The sequence below is a fragment of the Rousettus aegyptiacus genome, unplaced genomic scaffold (genome assembly GCF_014176215.1).
Source record: "Rousettus aegyptiacus isolate mRouAeg1 unplaced genomic scaffold, mRouAeg1.p scaffold_m13_p_15, whole genome shotgun sequence".
NCBI classification, from domain to species: Eukaryota; Metazoa; Chordata; class Mammalia; order Chiroptera; family Pteropodidae; genus Rousettus; species Rousettus aegyptiacus.
The window spans coordinates 6621664-6640383 of NW_023416290.1; the positions used below are offsets into that span (position 1 = coordinate 6621664).

General features: G+C 50.2%; 1 protein-coding gene across 6 annotated transcripts in view; it reads left to right on the forward strand.

The window, feature by feature from the left end:
- STAU2 (staufen double-stranded RNA binding protein 2) overlaps positions 1-18370 on the forward strand; it is a 202732-nt gene extending 184362 nt beyond the window's left edge. For all 6 annotated transcript variants that reach the window (XM_016153704.2, XM_036232789.1, XM_036232790.1 and 3 more), the window contains 2 exons: positions 16011-16099; positions 17230-18370. In XM_016153704.2, coding sequence (XP_016009190.1) covers positions 16011-16099; positions 17230-17323 — 183 coding nt within the window. In that variant the 3' untranslated portion in view covers positions 17324-18370. The remainder of the gene's footprint in view (positions 1-16010; positions 16100-17229) is intronic.
- The last annotated feature ends 350 nt before the right edge of the window (positions 18371-18720 follow it).

Consider the following 18720-nt stretch of genomic DNA (forward strand, 5'->3'; position numbering starts at 1 on the left):
AGATTCGTATAACCGACCACTGCTGCGAGCAGCGCACGGGGCCCGTCCGTTACCACGGGGGGCCCCGAGGCCATCCTGGCACAGCCTCCCCCTCATCCTGCTCCTCCTCACCACCATCACCGTCCCCTGGCCACCTCTAATCTGTTATCCATCTTCATGCTTTCGTCGTTTGGAGAATGTTACACAGATGGAATTATAGAGGAAGGGACCTTTGGGACCGGCTTTCTCCGCTCAGACTAACGTCCCCGAGGTCCGTCCAAATTGTTGTGTCTACCCGTTGTCCGTTCCTTTTTATTTTGCTGGGTTCATCTCTCGCGGGATATTTTGGTTGCTTCCGGTTTTTGTCTATTACAGGTACAGCGGCTGTGGACATGTGTGTACAGGTTTTGTGTGGACATACATTTTAATTTCTCTGGGATAAATGGCCGAGAGCGATTGCTGGATTACACAGTTCCATGTTTAGTTTTTTATGAGAGTGCCGCACTATTTTCCAGGGTGGCTGATCTGGTTTACGTTCCCATCAGACACGGATGAGAGGTCCGGTTTCTCTGAATCCTCTCCGGCGTTCGGTGATGTCACCACTGCTGACTTCCGCTGTTTTAATAGGTTTGTAGTGATATTGTGGTCTCGGTGACTAGTGGTGTTGAGCATCTTTTCACGTGTCTATTAGCTGTGTGTGAATCCTCTTCGGTGAACCGTCTTTTCATGTCCTTTGCCCATCCTCAGATTGCATTTTACCGTCGAGTTTTGAGAGTTCTTTATATACTCTGTGTACTAGTTCTCTATCAGGTACGTGGTCTGAAAATCTTTTCTCCCAGTCTGTAACTTTTTTTTTTTTATTCTCTCACAGAGTCTTCCACAGAACAAAAGTTTTTAAAATTTCGATGAGATCCAATATATCACTTTATCTTTTCTGGTGATTTTGTTTTTTTAAAAAAATGAATACGGCTGCTTGCTGCCTCAGTTTCTTCCTTAGTATTCATCTTTACCCAGCCTGACTGCAAAGCGGGATGCAAACTCCACAAAAACCCCTTTCTTTGCTGTCCCCGAATAGTCACAGGCTGTTCCTGCTTTGAGTGAAATCAAATGGAGACAAAGAATAAGTTGCTAGATTTTTCTGAAATTCTATAACCCTGCTTATGGACCCATAACTTCTGACTTCTTTCTGGGTAGATATGGAAGTCTGGTTTGCCCTTGATAAAAGTTTTGGTTCCCTTTTTATTCTCGAGGTTGGGGTTCACCAGAAGCCCTGCGCCCCTCCCTTTGTCTTTCGGGAATTTAACCTCTCCCTCCCCCACCAGAGCACCGAGGGGCATGAGGCAGGCGGTGTGAGAATCTTCCCGTGCAGGTTTATTGCATGAAGACACACGAGAATTAAGGTAGCAGGTGCCCCTTGCCCACGGTCGGCATGTGATATGGTCCCTGCGCCTTGCGGAAATGTCTTCACAGAGACGCCGTCTTGAGGAAGGGAAAACAAAACAAAACAAAACACAAAAAAAACAGGCATTTCTTGGCAATATTAGAGCATAGACAGCCAGTCTCAACATGGCTAGGTCACTCTGCAGGGGTCTGTGAACCAGGTGAGCCACATCTACTGACTACTCCCCAGCGGCTCGGCTGCCCAACCCGGAGCCGGGTGTAGTCGCGTCGGTGGAGTGTGGAGGCTTTCCGTCCACGCGCTGTCTTCCCTTCCCCTGGCCGAATGGCGAGGACCATCATGCCAGGCTGGAGGAGGCCAGAGCCCCAAGGTGGAAGGGGTCTGACACCCTGGCTGACCAGGGTCCAGGGCCCTGGAACACCCCCTTGGGCTTTCCATGAGCCTGGAGCTTCTGGGTGTTTGTTTAGCAATTAGCTGACTTTGACTAACACACAAGGCCGAGAAATCACAGGTCACTGCTCCCTTCCGATGCAGAAAGGCTTCGTAGAGGACGTGCCCGGACTTCCCCGTCCGAAATCACATCTCAGACGCTAGGAGTGCTACTGACTTTTACGGATCAGGGTGTCGCCCTGTTACCCTTTATGCTTATACCCATTCATTAATCTTCCTCTTTTGAAATATTTTTTACCCTTGCTTGGCTAACCGTACTAGCTGCGCAAAGGACTGTAATTGCCCGCTATCAAATTCCAAACAGCTTATTACTTCTAGCACCCGCTCCCCCAGCCTCAGCAAATTCTTCTAGCTGTTTGATAACTTAATTCACATCCTTTCCACACATTCATCCAAAAGGCCGCTTTTTAAATTCTGGCACGGTCACTCTTCCTCCTGGGCTCCGATACCACCAGAAGCTAGAGGGAAAACATTCGCGATATGCCTCCCATCTATTTCAATATACAGTTCTCTCCAACTGAATGTCAGGCATTTCTGAAGAATGCTGCTGGTTGATATTATGTCCTTTGCCCAAGCTAAGGTCTTGATTTGAAACTGCATATTGGAATGCCTCGTGCTGCAATTTTCCCCAAATTTATAAATCTATCGCAGATTCTCTCTCCTATCTATCTTGCCTCCTTAAATGATTAACCAGTAAGAGTGGAGTTTAACATGATAGCTTTAGAAGGCAAAAGGAGAAAAATATTCTGCTTTTGAAAGGGAACGTACCCTAAGGGGAAAAAAGAAAATTCTCCGTCTCTTAATACACGTTGGGAACTGCCAGCTGTCATGCTCACAGCTTAAGATGGATTAGGGTTCCATCACCGATTGTCACATAAATTCTTATAATTTACATCTTCATCTGCAGCCAAGCAATTAGGAGGAAAAAAAAAAAAACCTGTTTGGATATATTAGAATGTGTCAACCTTCTTAGAACACTAGCAGTTTCTTGAAACAACGTAGGAGAAATTTTTATTTAAGTACTTGGCAGACCTAAACCATATCCCCAAAAGTATACTAAATTTCTCCTGATTCGGGGGAAGATGTAGGAGAAGGGGACCGTTTGTGATCGAAATTATTTAAACACAAAATAATTCTCTTTGATTATATTGTCTTCATGAAGATGTTTTTTAGTAACTAGTTTAGAAACCAGTTTTTTTTTTTGATAAGGTTAATTAACTATAGATTTAAAAAATTACTTTTAATGGAGTCTCTAAAAATTACCATATGAAGTGTGATACTATTAGTGATGTGCTTTTCTTTCCTTTGTAACAAGAAAAAGAAGATACAGTTAACTTCTTGAACTTTACAGTGACTTTGAATTTCTGTTAGTTTAAAAATATTGATTTTCTAGAAAAAAAATTAAAATTAATGCCAATAAAATATCTTCCAACGTTGCAATACTGTAACTGGCATAAAATAAGTTTACAACACATGAGGACACCCTCATTGGAGACCTATCATGATATTAACTTTCTTCATTTGAAAAACCATTTAACAGCTACTTACTCCAGCTGAATAATGAGCCTTTAAACGTCAAATGAATGGCTTCTTCTGGGTTTCAATAAAGGGAGGAAAGTGATCTACTCTCTAATTTCCATAGGGAACATCTAAAAATTAATAAAACTATGTATATGAGGTGGCTAGACATTCTTGAACATGGTCACTGTTTTTAATCATTCATTATTCTGCCAGTAAGTATTTATTGAGCCTGTGTTATTCTGGGTGCTGAGTATTTAGCAATGCAGACAAATCTCTGCCTCCATGGAACTCACATTCTAATGTGGGACGTGGACAATAAACGAGAAAATGGGTAAATGTATCATGACATTTTAGGAACGATAAGCGCTAAAAGTTAGGTGGTGTGAGGAGATGCAAGATTTCGGGGGCCAGTACGGGGGTGGCGGAGCTCCTTCAGGTCCAGGGGGGGTGACGCATGGGTCGCGAACTGGACGAAAGGAGAGAGCCGGCCACGTGCAGAACTCAGAGAAGTGTCCCAGGTCTCGGAGAAGCACGTGCGAGTCCCTCGGACGAGAACGAGCTCAGGGTTTGTGAAGAGCGGAGAGGCTTGGGCGAGTGTGGCAGGACTGTGGCCGTAGGCGATGTGGGATCGTGCGGGGCTTTGGGGTCCACGTCGGACACGTTGGGGTTTTGTTCCGAGAGCAACGAGAAGCCCCTGGAGGACTTCGGGCAGGGCCACGCCTGCTCTCGCGTACATTTCACACGCATCTCTCCGGACCTGTGCGGAGGAGAAGCTTTAGGTGGGCGGAGGGAGACGTGCGGAGATGAGTTAGGGCGCTACGGCAGGCATTCACAAGGAAAATGGACGAGGCTGTGTGATTCGTTGGGGCGGTCGGGGCGGCCTTCGTGGAGCCGAGACCTAAAGGCTGGCGGGAGAAGGGACGGCTGGGGGGACCGGCCGGCGTGACTCCCTGTGGCGATGGTCGAGGAACAGAAAGGGGCCAGCACAGAGTGTAACGAGTGACCGGGACAGTGGACCACGGACCGCACAGGGAAGAGGGAGGTCCGTGGGGGGGTTGGGTGATGAGTGACCCCTGCTTTGAGAGGGTGGGAGCTCTTGAGTCCTCGCCCGATGTGGCCCACAGGGAGCCACCACCAGCACTGGAGGGGCCCACCTGGCACGCTTGGCCCCGTCCCTCTCAGGCCCCAGCCCCCCTCTTCCTGGGCATCTCGGTCAGGCCCTTGAGTCTCCCTCTCGGGGCCAACGCCAACCTGGGCTCAGGAAAGAATCTGGCATCACATAGTTACACCTCCGTGTGACTTTCAGTCCCCCGTTGAAGGAGTGGTGGTTTGAAATGTCACGGAGGCATTATCTTAGAGTTCCGCGGTCAGCAGTCAGACGCAGGGTCCCCCCGGGCCACGACCGAGGCGCTGGCAGGGCGGGGTCCCGGCTGAGTCTCTCAGGGAGAAGCGTGTCCTCGCCTCCTCCAGCCTCTATAAGCTTCCCGCATCCCTTGTCTCATGGCGCCTTCTTCGATATCCCGGGCCAGTGGCGTCCCACCCCTCTGACCCCTCCGTCGTCACGCCTCGGTCTCTGGCCGGAGCTGGGAGGGGCTCTCGAATTTTAAGAACGTATGTGATTAGATCGGACTCAGTTGTCCAGGCGAATCGTCCCGTCTCAAGGTCCTTAATTTAATCCCGCCAGCAAAGCCCCTTGTCAAGCCGCATTCACAGACACGGGGATTAGGGCATGGACGTCTCTGGGAGGCTCAGTCCGCCTGCCACGGGACCTGCAGCTCTCAGGAGATCCAGCCCATGCGCTGTGGGAAATGTTGAGACGATCAGGGAAATTTTAGCATGACCTGGACATTTAGATGGTAGAAAGGACGTATTGTTAAGTGCAATAATGGCACCGTATCCTTATCTGATATTCGATTGAGAATACTACAGGAAAACCATGAAAATGCATGAAACAAGATCACTGAAGTGCTGATAATTCTTGATCTGAGTGACAGGTAGGTAGGAGTTCAGTATACTATTCTTGGTACTTTTGTGAACATTTGGAACGTTTATTTTAAAAAGTAAGTACATTATATTTATATATACGTTGTATATATCAGGTGTCACTAAGAGACTAAGGAGACACCTGGGGTGAAGGTGAAGGTCTCTTCGGGCCCCCTCCCTGCTGCAGGCTGACCACCAGGATGGCCACCAAATGCCCCAAGAAAATCAGGCTCCCGCATGCCCCAGCCATTGAGAGAAGCCGCAAGGCCCTCAAGCCACCTGTGTTCACCACCCGGGGCTTTATCTTAACATAACCAGAGGTTCGGAATTAAACGAACTGTGTAGATTATATTGTTGGACCATCACTTCCCGTTCTCAACCACCCCTTCCCCGTGCAATTCAAGAATACATTAAATTCAGTAAAAATTATGAAATAGCCGCACTGTAAGTTTTTACCAACCACATACTCAAACCCAGATGGGATTTCCGAATAGACTGAGCAGGTGTGCACAGGTTTAGTGGGAATGCTTCTCATTGTCTCTGGATCAAACGGTCAAGGGATCAAGAAATCCCAAATGGACCCAGGAAATGCCACCGTGAAGGCCCCACCCGTTGTGGGGTCCTCCCGCTGTGGGGTCCTCCCGCTTGGGGTTTCCAGGCGCTTCCTGTGTAGGCCTCACACTGACCTGGGACAGTGAAGCATAGATTTGCTGACCTCAAAGGCAGCAGAAGCCAAAGCCCAAACAATCGACGTTTTGGAAAGACAATATCGCCCATGTCGGAGGTAAATTGTGGGACAACTCTCAAACGGAAGCATACAACCCAGCCCTGTTTCCCCGGGATCGTTTATCCCCTGGCGCGTTGGCCACGGAGCCTGTGGGTGCGGATGTGAGATGGACAGAGGGAGCCTCGATGGAGAGAAGCCTTGGAGATGCCTGCATTGGGGGAAGATGAGCGAGGGCAGGACGGCGACTCGGGGAACAGAGAGAGAACAGAAGGACGAAATGTGTCTGCCAGCGCTTGCCCGGCGGGGGCTGCTTCAGACGGAAGCCGACGGGCGACCTAGCAAGGGGTGTTCTTTGATATTCTGTAAACACATTGTGATGATTTCAAACAGGAAGGTGGCTCTGCCGGCCCAGGTCTGGCCACCTGCCTGGGACACGGGACATAAACATGTTGAGGACGCTTCGCAGTTCACAGAGCCGCATGGCGAGGGCTGGGAGACAGGCCGGGAAGCTGAGAAGACTCGGGTGTCTCCAGCAGACGGGAGGTAGACCGGGGCGGGGGCTGCGTGTGGACAGGGCTTCCGAAACGTCGGGGCGCCTGGGCTCTCTCTGCCGAGACTGACGCCTGCCAGGTGTTCCTGAGGCCGGCGGCCGGCCTGCCCTTTGGCCGGTCTCACTCTGGGAGACTCACTGTCGTGAAGTCACAGTGAGTGAGGTTGTGCAGTCCAAGGGAGCCAGCCGGCGGAGGGCCTCGAATGCCGGGCCGAGGATGCGGAACGTCATCGCGAGGCTGGGAGTAATTAGTGACCTTGGATTAAGGACGAGGCATGACGGTAGGGTTCTCGTAGGAAACGAGACGGGTGAGCGATGTGCTCGAAAAGAGCGAATGGAAATGTACAGGAAGCCGGACATAAGTTCACGTGGAGGTAAAGAGTACGGAGAGCGTTCTGACCGGGTCGCGGGCCGAACAGAGAAAGATGCGCAACGAAAGCCCTCGTTCGTGAGACACCGCCGTGGTCCAGGCACGCGCCCCCGGAACAAGCGGGTGCGGCTAAGTGTTGTGGCCTCCAATTTCCTGATGATGAGGAAGAGGCTCGCGGAGTTCGAGGGACTTGCCGGCCTGCAGTGGCCGGCACTCTCGCCTCGGCTCGACAGGCTCCAAACGCCATGCCCTTCCGCCCTCCTTGTCCGGGCAGCGGGAGAGTGTATTCGTCTCCTCTTGCCGCCGTAACGAATCAGCAGACTCGGTGGCTTGGCACAACGCTAATGTAGTTCTGTCGGTCGGACGGGGGCCTCACTGGACCTAATGGGAGCGAGGTGTCGGCGGTTCTCGTGGGGGGCTCTGGGGTGCACGGGTCTCCTTGCCTTTTCCAGCTCCAAGAGGCCACCCGCGTCCCACGGCTCACGTCCCTCTTCTTCCGTCTTCAAAAGTAACAACGTTTCATTCCTTCCATCATTTTTTCCTGGCCACATCTTTCTCTCTGACTGAAGCCGGGAAAGCTGCTCTGATTTTAAGGCGTGATTAGACTGAATCCACTTGGGTAATCCAGGATAATCTCTGCACGTCAGCGTTCATACCTCAATCCCAGAATCACGCATCCGCACAGTCTCTGTGGCCGTGTGAGGGGGGCGCGAGGCATTACGAAGCGAACACCCCTCGGGGGGCATCGTCCTGCCAAGCCCAGAGCGCGAGGCTCGCTTTGCACCGACGCCGCGTTTCGGTAAACGCCATTGCCAAGGGGGCTTTGGTCGAATGGAAAGTCATTCCACAGAGGACAACAGAGGCGTTGAAGAGTTAACGATGTTGGTGACCCAGAAAGAGCAGGGTCGAGGACGCTCGTTCTGAACACGCTGAGAAAGCTCCTCGGCACGGTTAACCCCGCCATCGGACCCACTCTGCGCTGTTGCCCAGGCTGGCGGAGGCATGGGGTCCCCCCGCGCGGGGGCCTGGCCGCAGAAATAAAGGCGATGGCTGGGTCTGGAGCTTAAGCGCCCACGTTTGCACTTCTGGAGCCGAGATTCCCGTTCTTTGCGTTAGCAGGCTGTCCCAACCCCGTGTGTCCGTCGACCCCCATCCCCCTCTTTTTTCCACAGTGAGTAGCCACGACCTTACCAGGCTGACTGACGCCCCTTTGTTCCCAAAGTAGGCCACTCTGCAAAGCACCAATTTTATGAAAATTACCTCAACCGGTAGGATTACGTAAGCATAAATAGAAAGTGCAGGCTGTAATGAAATCATCAGAAAGTCGGCAGCCAATAGTTTCATTAAAGCTCAGTGTAATCCTTTTCTCATTTCATTTTTAAAGTCCTACCGTTGATTCATCTCAAATTAGTAGACTGAGAATCTTATTATAATGTGATAAAACTTAGAAATATAATTTTCTCTTTTCCTCTTATTTTACATAGAGAGTTGGCGTTCTGTTATAGATCCTTCAAAGCCAAAAAAAAATCCCAAAACCAAAACCAAAACCAAAAACAAAAAACAAAAAAAAACAAACTAAAAAATGAGATCTTAGAAACATTAAAATTCACGTTCTTTGGGCACTAAGCCTTCAGGCTTACTGAGGATCCTTCTGGCTTTCCAGCCGTTTAAATGATTTAATATTGAGTCAGTCTCAAAGATCGTTGGGATGAGGAGGTAAGAGAGGCCTCGACCGCAGAGGAAGACTTTGCAGTTCCAAACCCAGCGTTATTTTTTATTTTTATTTTTTTCGAGTAGAGGAGGCTGAGTTAACGAGCTGCATCCGTGACCACTGGTGTCACCTGAAACGGGCCCGGCAGTTAGATCTGCTCCCCGCTAGGCAAGCACATTAGGCAGAACAAAACCAACCCTGAACACGTGAGCGCGAAGGCCGCACTCGGGCCGACACCATGACCGTGGACTTCAGGCTGTGGAATCGGCGGGAAAAGTGTGACGCGGACAACGGGGAATGACGGGGTCCCTCGGGCATCGTGCTCAGAGACTCCCAGGGAGCCGTGTGTCGTAGGGGAGGAGTCCGAATCCGCGTTTTGCTTCTGACGACCATCGTCGTCATTCAGAGAGCGACCTCATGCTGCCGCGCTGACCTTACGGACTGGCTAATTCCCGAGGGAGGACGTGGGAAGAACAGGTACCGGTTTCAACACACTTTGCTGATCGCTAATTGACAAAAGGAAAGTTGGAAATTATAGCAGCGCTGGACTCGCCTCCGTTCTGTGGACACACGCGCACACACGCACGTACACGCGCACACACGCACGTACAGTCACACGCACACGTGGACGTGTGAGAACCGAGACCCACAGGCGGGCGTGGAAAGCCTCTTCCTGGCACCGCGTTTCTGGCATTGCTGTAACTACGCCCGAAACGAGCCACACGTGAAACGGAGCGACATCTGTTCCGAACCTGTGACACTTTACTCCCAAAACGGCGGTGAGACCTTTGGGGGGACAAAAATATTTCTACGTATCTCTGCAGATACCCTCCTCTAAGAGACACGCACACACACGGAAATGCAAGCGCTGAGCTGAAAAGACAGGAAAAAGAAAAAGAAGTAACTCTCACTTCTTTAAAATACTTACATTTTTCTCCTTTCAAACAAAGCTTCATGTGTTGTTGCCTTGGATATACTTTTTTTTTTTTTTTTTTAATTCTAGAACATGTAAGTTGTCATAGAGCTAACATTCAAGATTTCAGTCTGTAGGCTGTGGTAACATCTGTGGGGACGCTGAGTGAGTTCGTTATGATTCCGTAGAAAAACATTTTCTGACTTCGGAAATGAAATCGTTTAGTTGTCCATTTGCTCACGGCCAGAGCCATGTAGAGGGCCCTGGGTACTTAACATTAGCGCATCTTTGAAATACTCGAATGCACAGTGCGCGGGAAGTTACACGACTTGGTTGTGAGCATCCCTCGGGACGTTCCTCAGGAAGGAACCCAGATTTTCCCCCTTCCCACGACTGCCCAAGACTCGTCGATGCCGATCGCACTGCCGCTTGTCCTGCCGAGGAGGGAGCCGCGGACGGCATCTTGTCATCTGCCCCCTCCAGTGACAGACAGGGGAGGACGCGCTCCTTACCGGGCTCCCGATACGTCTCACAGAGGAAGAGTATTTGATTTTTCCCTCACCTAGTGTCCTTATTTACTATTATGTAGCATATTTACAGTAATATTGACAACATGTTCTTAATTTTTTTAAGTAACTGGCCTCTGGCATTTATTCGGTTCGTGTAGTTTAAACTTGGGGATTTCGTTGATGTTACCATCTTCTGGACAGATTTGGAGGTACAGAGGGAAACGCTTTTGTCCAAGCCACTCCATGATGCATTGTCCTTTAAAATGACTGATAATTGGGTCTTGCTCAACAGAAAGAGGCTGATTTGGGCGTTGTTGCGTAACCCTGTGCTGGGCATTTTGCTGTAGGAAGTAAAGCAAAACCATCTCATTCCATGGAACTTGTTAATCTGTAAAATGTCCTTTCTGGGAACTAGTGGGTGGTGAATTGGAGGTGAGGGTGGGGGGAGGGCCCCCGATTCCTCAGCTGGGGCTGTGATAAGGGGGAGAGGGAGTTCTGTTCGTCCCTGCCTGTAGGAGGGGTCACCAGGTTGGCACCAGAGTTGTTTAGCTTTCCTAAACACCCTGGGCTTCTCGCTCTCCCTAAATCACAGCCAGACTCTTTAAAAAAAAACCAAAAGATTAAAAAAGTTTTTAATCAATTACAATCGATAGACAGTATTATATTAGCTTACAGTGTACAATATAGAGATTAGACATTTATGTAACTTACAAAGCAATCACGGCGATAAGTCCAGGCCTCACCTGGCACCGTGCGTAGTTATCACAATGTTATTGGCTACATTTCCTGCGATTCACAGCCGAACTCTTCATCCGCTCCCTGTTTCCATTTCACTTTTGCAATCTCAGCACCTCCGCCCACTGTGGGACCCTACGACCCACAGCCCCAGCCAAACCCCGAAGCTCGTTTCTCCCTCCGACTAGCACCCACAAGACGGTGGGCAAAGAAAAACTCTCAAACAGGAGAGAGGAGAGGCAAGTCAGGCAGCGAGGCTCGGTACCCAGGGGACCATGCGGAGAACAGTCCTGTGGGTTAAGAAATGGAGAATCGAGTCACTGGGTCATTAATTCTGAGTGACAACACGATCACGCTAACCACGTAGTTTTAGCCCAGACGGCAAAGCATGACAGAAATGCCGAACGAAGCCTCGGGAGCCAACCGAGGGTCTGCAGAGCGGGCTGGAGTCTGGAAACCGACCGTGTGATCGCGCAGAACGGTAAATCCCTTTCCCAGGAATCGAGGATTTCAAGCCGCCACTGCCGTGGGAAATGACCCGCGGAGCGAGTGCGGAGGAGGCGTGAGGAGCGGGATTTTGCGGCGATGGCCTCGGAAGGAGCCGCCTGGGTCCGGGCTGACCGCGAGCGGCACTCCGGGTCGGAGGAGACACCGTGACGCCACTGCGGGCGCGGGCGGTGTGACCTCGAGGAGGTGCCTGAATTCCTCATGGGTAGGCTAATCTTTCTGGCAGGGCCGCGGTCACCTCTGAGGTCATGCAGGTGAAGTGCCCCATCTCACGACTGTGGCGGAGTGATGTTCGTCAAATGGTAGCTCTTGCTGTTTACAGAGAAGATAAACCGACCGTCTTTATTGCTTTTTATAAGTTAGCCAGAAGTCCTCTCATATTTATTAGCGATTGTAGTCAGAGTTATCAACGCGATGTGGGTTGATTACCTCATCGGGTCAATAAGGAGATGTTATTTTGGAAGCCTTTAAAACATACCTGTGGAGGGAAGCAGCCGTGCAAGAATTCTGAAAATCCGTTCGTGGCATTGAGTGAAAGAGCACGCCGCCATTCCAGCCTCAAGGACATTCTTTGAGTGACGACAGGCATTTTGACAGCGCATGGGGACATGCCCGACATGTTGATGCCATCATCCGGGAGGTTTTGCAAGATCTAAAACGTCGAACCTGCTACCTGAGACCTGACCTTTATCTCCTACGTGCATCTCCTCTTAGATGGAAGGGAGCAGGTGCCAACAGGTCCTGGACTCACTGGAGCAAGACTTCTGGCTCCCGGCATTCAGGCAGCGACCATTAGCCTGTAAATGTTTTTTTTCTTTTTGTTAAGGTTTTTTGTTTGTTTTTTAAACTTTGGTTTTGGTTGTCATTTTGGCCTTTTCGGTATTAACACAGAACCAAGAAGCTCTGAGGCTCTTAAAAGTCTCCTTCAGCAACCCCACACTGTAAATTTCAATTTCCGGGCACTGAATAGCTGTCTGTAACAGTCCATTTGGGAAGAAATTGATAAAAATCAGCATTCCTGCCAATAATTCACTTATGAAAGGATCAGCACAAAATAGTTGTTCATCTGCTCAAAATTGCAGAATACACAAAGAACTCTAAGTCCACCGGCCCACCCCATGAAGGTCAGCCATGGGCCTGGCGCTTAGCTCCACACCTGTGCACATGGGGTGGGGTGCCAGAGTTCACGTTCACGTCCACACCCACAGGACCGTTCTCAGCATAGTCACCTGGGAAGGCTGCCCAGACACCTCTGCATTTCAGGGCTTTTAGGGACCTCAGAGGTCACCTAATTGGATTTAAATGAGAGCCAAATCTCTGTGAATTTATGTTTTGGGGGAAGGGAATTGTACTGATCTGAGTCTTTTGAGGGAGTTTAATTTTTGAAAGAAAGGAACTTCCCTCAAAGCCAAGTCTAGTGAATAAGGTAAAGGATCAGGATGGACAAATGGAAAGCAAGGCGAAGCCATAAAACGGCAGCACAGGGCTGCTCCGGTGACCCTCAAAGTGGGTCTGAGGGGTGATGCCCAAGTCACCTGGACAAAGGACGCTCCTCAGACTGCCGGCCCGGGCAGGACCTCTCAGGGGCGGACGGGAAAACTCATGTTCAGGCCTTCAAAAGTGTGCACGTTCTCTGGCCCAGAAGTTCAGCTTCTAGGAGTTTCTCATAAGGAAATTATTGAGATGGTACACGAAGATTTAACTGTTAGGAAACTCGGTGCTGTGTTAATAACAGCTTAAAAACGGGGAGTGGCCTGAGGGTCCAGCAGAGGGACTGGCTGAACACAGGATGCATATGGTCCATGGAATACAGAGCAGCCTGCGAAATGATGCTGCTGAAATGTTTCCGTTGCTCTGGAGAACTGCTCATGCGCAGTGAAAAGGGCAGGTTATATGACACGGTCAGGTGCAATCCGGGTGCGAGGGTGTCCGGACGGGGAGAGGCGGGCACCAAGTTGCGGGGGGCAGGCAGGACTGCGAGGGTGGCCCCCCGTCCACATAGTATGGTTTCTCTGCAACGAAGAACTGGCTTCACGATAAAAAGTAACAAATGGAAACGTCAGAGAGAGGAGGAGAGGGTGCCGGCATCCTCAAAGAGGACCCACGATGAACCTGCATTCGTTCGTCAGAGCCGCCGTAACTCGGCGTGGCTTAGCCAACAGAAAGTCGTGGTCTCAATCCTGGAGGCCGGAAGTCCAAGGTCAGGGTGTCAGCAGGCCTGGTTCCTCCTGAGGGTCGTGGGGGGCAGTCGGTTCCATGCCCCTCGGAGCTTCCGGCTCTTTGCCGGCAATCGGCAGCGTTGCCGGCTTCTGACGCGTCACCCCAACCTCCGCCTTCCCCTGCACACGCCGTTCTCGCCGTGTTGTGTCCCGCGTCCAAACTCCCCTTCTTCATGGGGACATTGGTCAGATTGGATCGGGGCCGGCCCTGCCCTCGCATGACTTCACCTTCATTAGTTATATCCGCAACGGTTTTATTTCTGGGTAAGGCCTCACTCTGAGGCGCCGGGGGTCGGTACTTCGACGTGCGAACTTGGGAGAGGACACAGTTCACCCCATAACAGGGCCCCCAGTGAACAGCCGCACCGCTCCAGCCCGACGGAGCTTAGTGCCAAGCCGCCACCACCACCTGTCCCGGTGGCCGTGTGGAGCGAGCAGGGACCCAGGTAGTGGGGCGGGGCGTGGACACCCCTGAGGACTCCAGGTTCAAAGGGGTAACGGTGAGAACAGGGAGCGTGAGCAGGGCCCGCCCCACCCAGCACGCCCAAGCCAGGGCCGCAGACACGAGAGGGTGCTCGGATTAGCACCTCAGGGAGACCAGCGTAGAGATCTGAGAGGAAGAACAGTCTAAAGAAAAAGGGAAGAACGTCTCGTTACTTTTGGTTGAATGTAGGAGTTGTGATTAAAAAACGAAAAGAAAGACCAAGAGGGAAGGGAGAAAAAAAATATTACAATTAGACAAAAATCTGCACACGGATATTTAGACCGGCTTCATTCGCAACCCCCCAAAACACTTGGAAGCGACTGAGATGTCCCTCAACGGGTGAGTGGATAAAGAAACTGTTCCATACCCATACCGTGGCGCATGATTCAGCGATTAAAAAGAGATCAGGCGTCAAGCCGTGAGGACACGTGGAAAGACCGTAAATGCACATCGCGAAGTGAAGGACGTCAGCGAGAAAGGGCTACTCCTGCGTGACCCCGACTGCGAGGCATTCTGGAGGTGGCGACCGTGGAGACTTGGAAGCGCGGCTGCCGGGGATGCGGGAGGGGAAAGGGAGAAGGACGGGCGGAGCGCGGGAAATCGCGAGGGCGCGAAACCGTTCCACGTGCCACCGGAAGGGCCGACATATGACGTCGCGCGTTTGTCAAAACCCGTGGCACGTGCCGCACGAAGAGCGAACCCTAATGTGAAGGACGAACTTGCGCGAACGTTAGGCCACCGGCGTTGGCTCCTCGCTTGTAACACCCTGCTAATGCGGGGTGCTAGCGACAGGGACACTTGGCGTCAGGGTGAGGGTGGGAGGTGTGTGGGACCCCGTACTGCCCGCTCTGCCCTTCTGTCAACCTAAAAACATCACTCTCAAAAAACAAAGTCTATCGACTTTAAAACCACAAAATGTATTGCGAATCGACGGGGTTGTGCACTTCGTCAGCCGCCCCAAAGAGGCCCTGGGCAGATAAAAAGCCCGGGCAGTTGCAAGAGCTCGCTAGCTCTTTTTCAAAGGCGGTTGAGAAGATACAGATGACCGGAAGTGTGACCCAGCGGGATCTCCAGGAGCCAAACGACCCCGGCGGCTCACACCCATCTCAGACTCCACAAAGCCCTTCTAATGGCTCTTTAAAGTGGTGGGTGTGGGGGAAGGGAAGAAGAACCAGGTTCTTACTCAAAGAAATAACCGTTTGGGACATGCACACGCGAATGTCAACAAGTCACGTAGATCTTATCAGCGCTGCATTTTCGGTGCCTCCCAGCTATCCAGCGAGGCTCCACCAGCCTGTCAACACCCTTCGGCGTCCCACACATCGTGGGCCTAGCAACGCCTTGGGAGGCTCTGCCATGGCCAGGCCTGTCACCCCAGGGCCCTTACGAGCGTGACTTTTCTCCCTCCTCACAGGTCCCGTCCTCTCGGTATGCACGAGTGTCTTCTGTCTGTTTCTCTGCTCACTTGCTGTGACTCGGTTAGGGCTCACTAGCTATAAAATTGAACAATACCTTCATGCTAATTTTGGAAAGAGTACACAAGTTGGAAAAGTCTGATGCTCTTACATCTAAGGAAGAGAATGTGTAGTTTCAGGAATGTGAGGAGAAGTCAAGCAAAGTCATCATCGAAGTATGTTGCGTTTACGCGAGGTGTTCCTACATGTGCAGATAAAACATTGTGGTTTTACAAAGTTATGAATAAGGGATAAGGCGTTCCTCTCTCTGCCTCCCCCATCGCACACCAAAAATAAAACTCACAGTACATGCATCGCTCCGTGGTAATCCAGCCTTTCGAACGTAATTTTCCTGAGTGATGCAAAAGGACATTTATTTAGACCAATGGAAATGACAGTCTTCACTATACATCTCGGCTTTCTTTCACAGCTACCTGTTTACTCCATTAAAGTCTGTGAGTGGATCTCTTTGTTAGTCTGTGTTTGTTTTCATTTCTAGGCAGCTTTAAGTGCCTTGAAACAATTTTCTGAGCAAGGACTGGATCCAATGGAAGGGACGATGAATATTGAAAAGGGTTCTCTTGAAAAGTGAGTAAATCTTCTCTTGTATTCTTACGTTTATAATTTGTTGCTGTATAAGAGATAAGATGTAGATAACAATAAGGCGAAGAAACCCAAGACCATAATATCTACGTCTGACAAAATTATTCACAAGACGATTAGATGCAAACGAACGGGAAGCAGTATGTGTGGTCACATTCGCTCCCCACACTGTGCCTGTGCAAGTTTTAATCCGCTCATTGGCCATCACGTCTGCACTTTACTGCCTTTGTTGGAAATAGTTATGTGAGTTTTGTTGACCGTAGATACTTGCAAAACTAACAACAAAAAAATTGTTGTGCACGTCTTACTGTTTGAGCATTTTCTGGCTAAACCAAACGTTTTCTGAGATGAAAATTTTCACTCGGGATTCCTGCTAAGTGGTGAGCACAGCAGAGAGAAAAGGAAAAGAAGGCGAGAGCAGGTGTTCTCTCTCCTTGGCCGCATTTTTTTTTTCCATGCGGTTTTATGAAACACGAGCACACGTCGCCCCAAAAGTGTGGCTCCCGAGGTCTGTGAAGGCAAAAATGCAGCTCCAAGAAGCCTTTCTTAGATCTAGCGCGTAGCTTTTTTAAATGACATTGAACATGAGGTCTTATCTGAGACCGAATGTTAGGTCTCTCCGGAGACTCGATTTATACCAAAGAAATTGAAAGCGATTGCATTTCCGTGGCAGACTCCAAACTCCTTCAGAGCAGCGATAATGGCAGGTGAGGTTTCAGGACACACGCAGGGCACAGCATTTTTAGGATGACAAAGAAACCGATAACCCGGGGCATACACAGCGGACAGGCTGATCCCACAGCTGAAGGTGCATGCCCCCAACCCAACGCTCGGTCATTAACATTCAAAAGGTGAGAGCGTGAGAAGAAAACGTTTGGTAAACAGACAGGGGATTTTAAGTTGTCTATAGATCGGCGACCATTTATAAGCTAATTTAATCAAAAACATTTCCACATGATCTCATCGGTAGACTATCTGAACATAAATATTGTTGTTTCGCTCTAAAATGTCACTTTGGTGGTGACCTTTGAATCCTGTGTGCCATCTGCTAATAAACATGTCTGAAGACGTGCAACCCTGGACCTTCAGCTCTTGTTAATGTATTAATCTTCCAGACAAGGCCAGCATCTGGGAGAGAAAGCGGACAATAAGCAGACACACCCGGCCTCCATCACTCAGGACGGCAAGAAATCAAAGTCCATCATCTAGCAGCTGCCAGGACCAGGGCTGCCACCGCACCCTTATAAACCTGTCAGCACGCACGCGGGTGTCTGCGTCCGAGGAAACGAATGACCGATACCATTATTGGGGTCTCATGTGAAGACAACGCCATTCTAACACAAGAGATAATAACATACGTAGTCCTGTTAACGGGGGCGGGGGGCGAACATCAAACTTCGCGCTTTTCCCGCGGAACTTGAGATCGGATCATAGCTCATTTGCCCAGAGGCAGCAGAAATCCGATCCTGCTACTGGGGCTTAAAATAACAATTAATGAAAAGTGTTAGAAGCGGAGGTAAAATTTTTAACCGATTAATAGAGGAATTGGGTTTGGTTCTGTCGTTCCTACTGTTTTGTCGTGGCGCTTGTGTTCAGTTCTCCTCTCTCTCTCTCTCTCTCTCTCTCTCTCTCTCTCTCTCGTTTTCAATAATGCTTGACGATTCAAAAATTAACCAATGACGTGCTGTGGAATGTGACGGTTGTTGTCTTCATATAGAGTCACACAGTTTCTCTTTTTATGCAGATATTTGTAATCTTCATCCTATATCAATACGAGTAACTTTAAGGCGCACTACTCAGAGATGTATGCAAACAAACGTGGTTTCAATCAGGTCAGGTGTTTAATCGAGAACATGAAATAACGCTAGGAACAACTAGTTTCAATATACTCCAGGAATTTAAAAAATAAAAGTCACTCGTGGGTTTTGAGCTCCATCGTACTCTTGGCCACCAAGGAGGCGTCTTGCCTCTGCACACCATGTCCCTGGGTTCCACGTTCTGTCGTGGAGTTTGCACCCACCCCCATTTGTGTCTTGTAGCCACTCACTGTTTGCATCGGGAGTGTTTTTAATAACTGCCTCTGGACTTGGGACAGTGGCTAGGATCAAAATAAGTAACGTCCACGCCGGGGAAGGGGGAGCCTGTTGGGGGAGCTGTCAAAGTCTCGCCAGCCTGTAGCCCGTCACGCTCCGGGCCAGCATGCCGGAATCCAGCGTGTAGCAAATGCAGTAAAAATTTGGTCAGTTTCTGTGTGAAGTGTTGTTATTGTTGTTCTTTTCATTCCCTCGCTGTCATCTCTTGAGAGTCACCTCAGTGGAACCCGCCCCGAAGGCCACCACCCGGCCTCGTCATCCTGTGCGGCAGCGGCATTAGGGGCTAACCCTGCCCCCGGCCGTATCCTCGAAACTGCAGAGCTGCCTCCTGGGCGGCTCCTGACCAGCCGGGCGTCATTGCTCAGGCTTTCTCCTTATTGATTTGCAAACGTTGTGCAATGAGAAAACACTGTATGCTCTAACCGCTCGCCCAGCACGACAATGGGAATAGACTTATGTAAGATTTCACAAGCAAAACCACCACACATCATGATCTGGCTGACTCACGCGCGA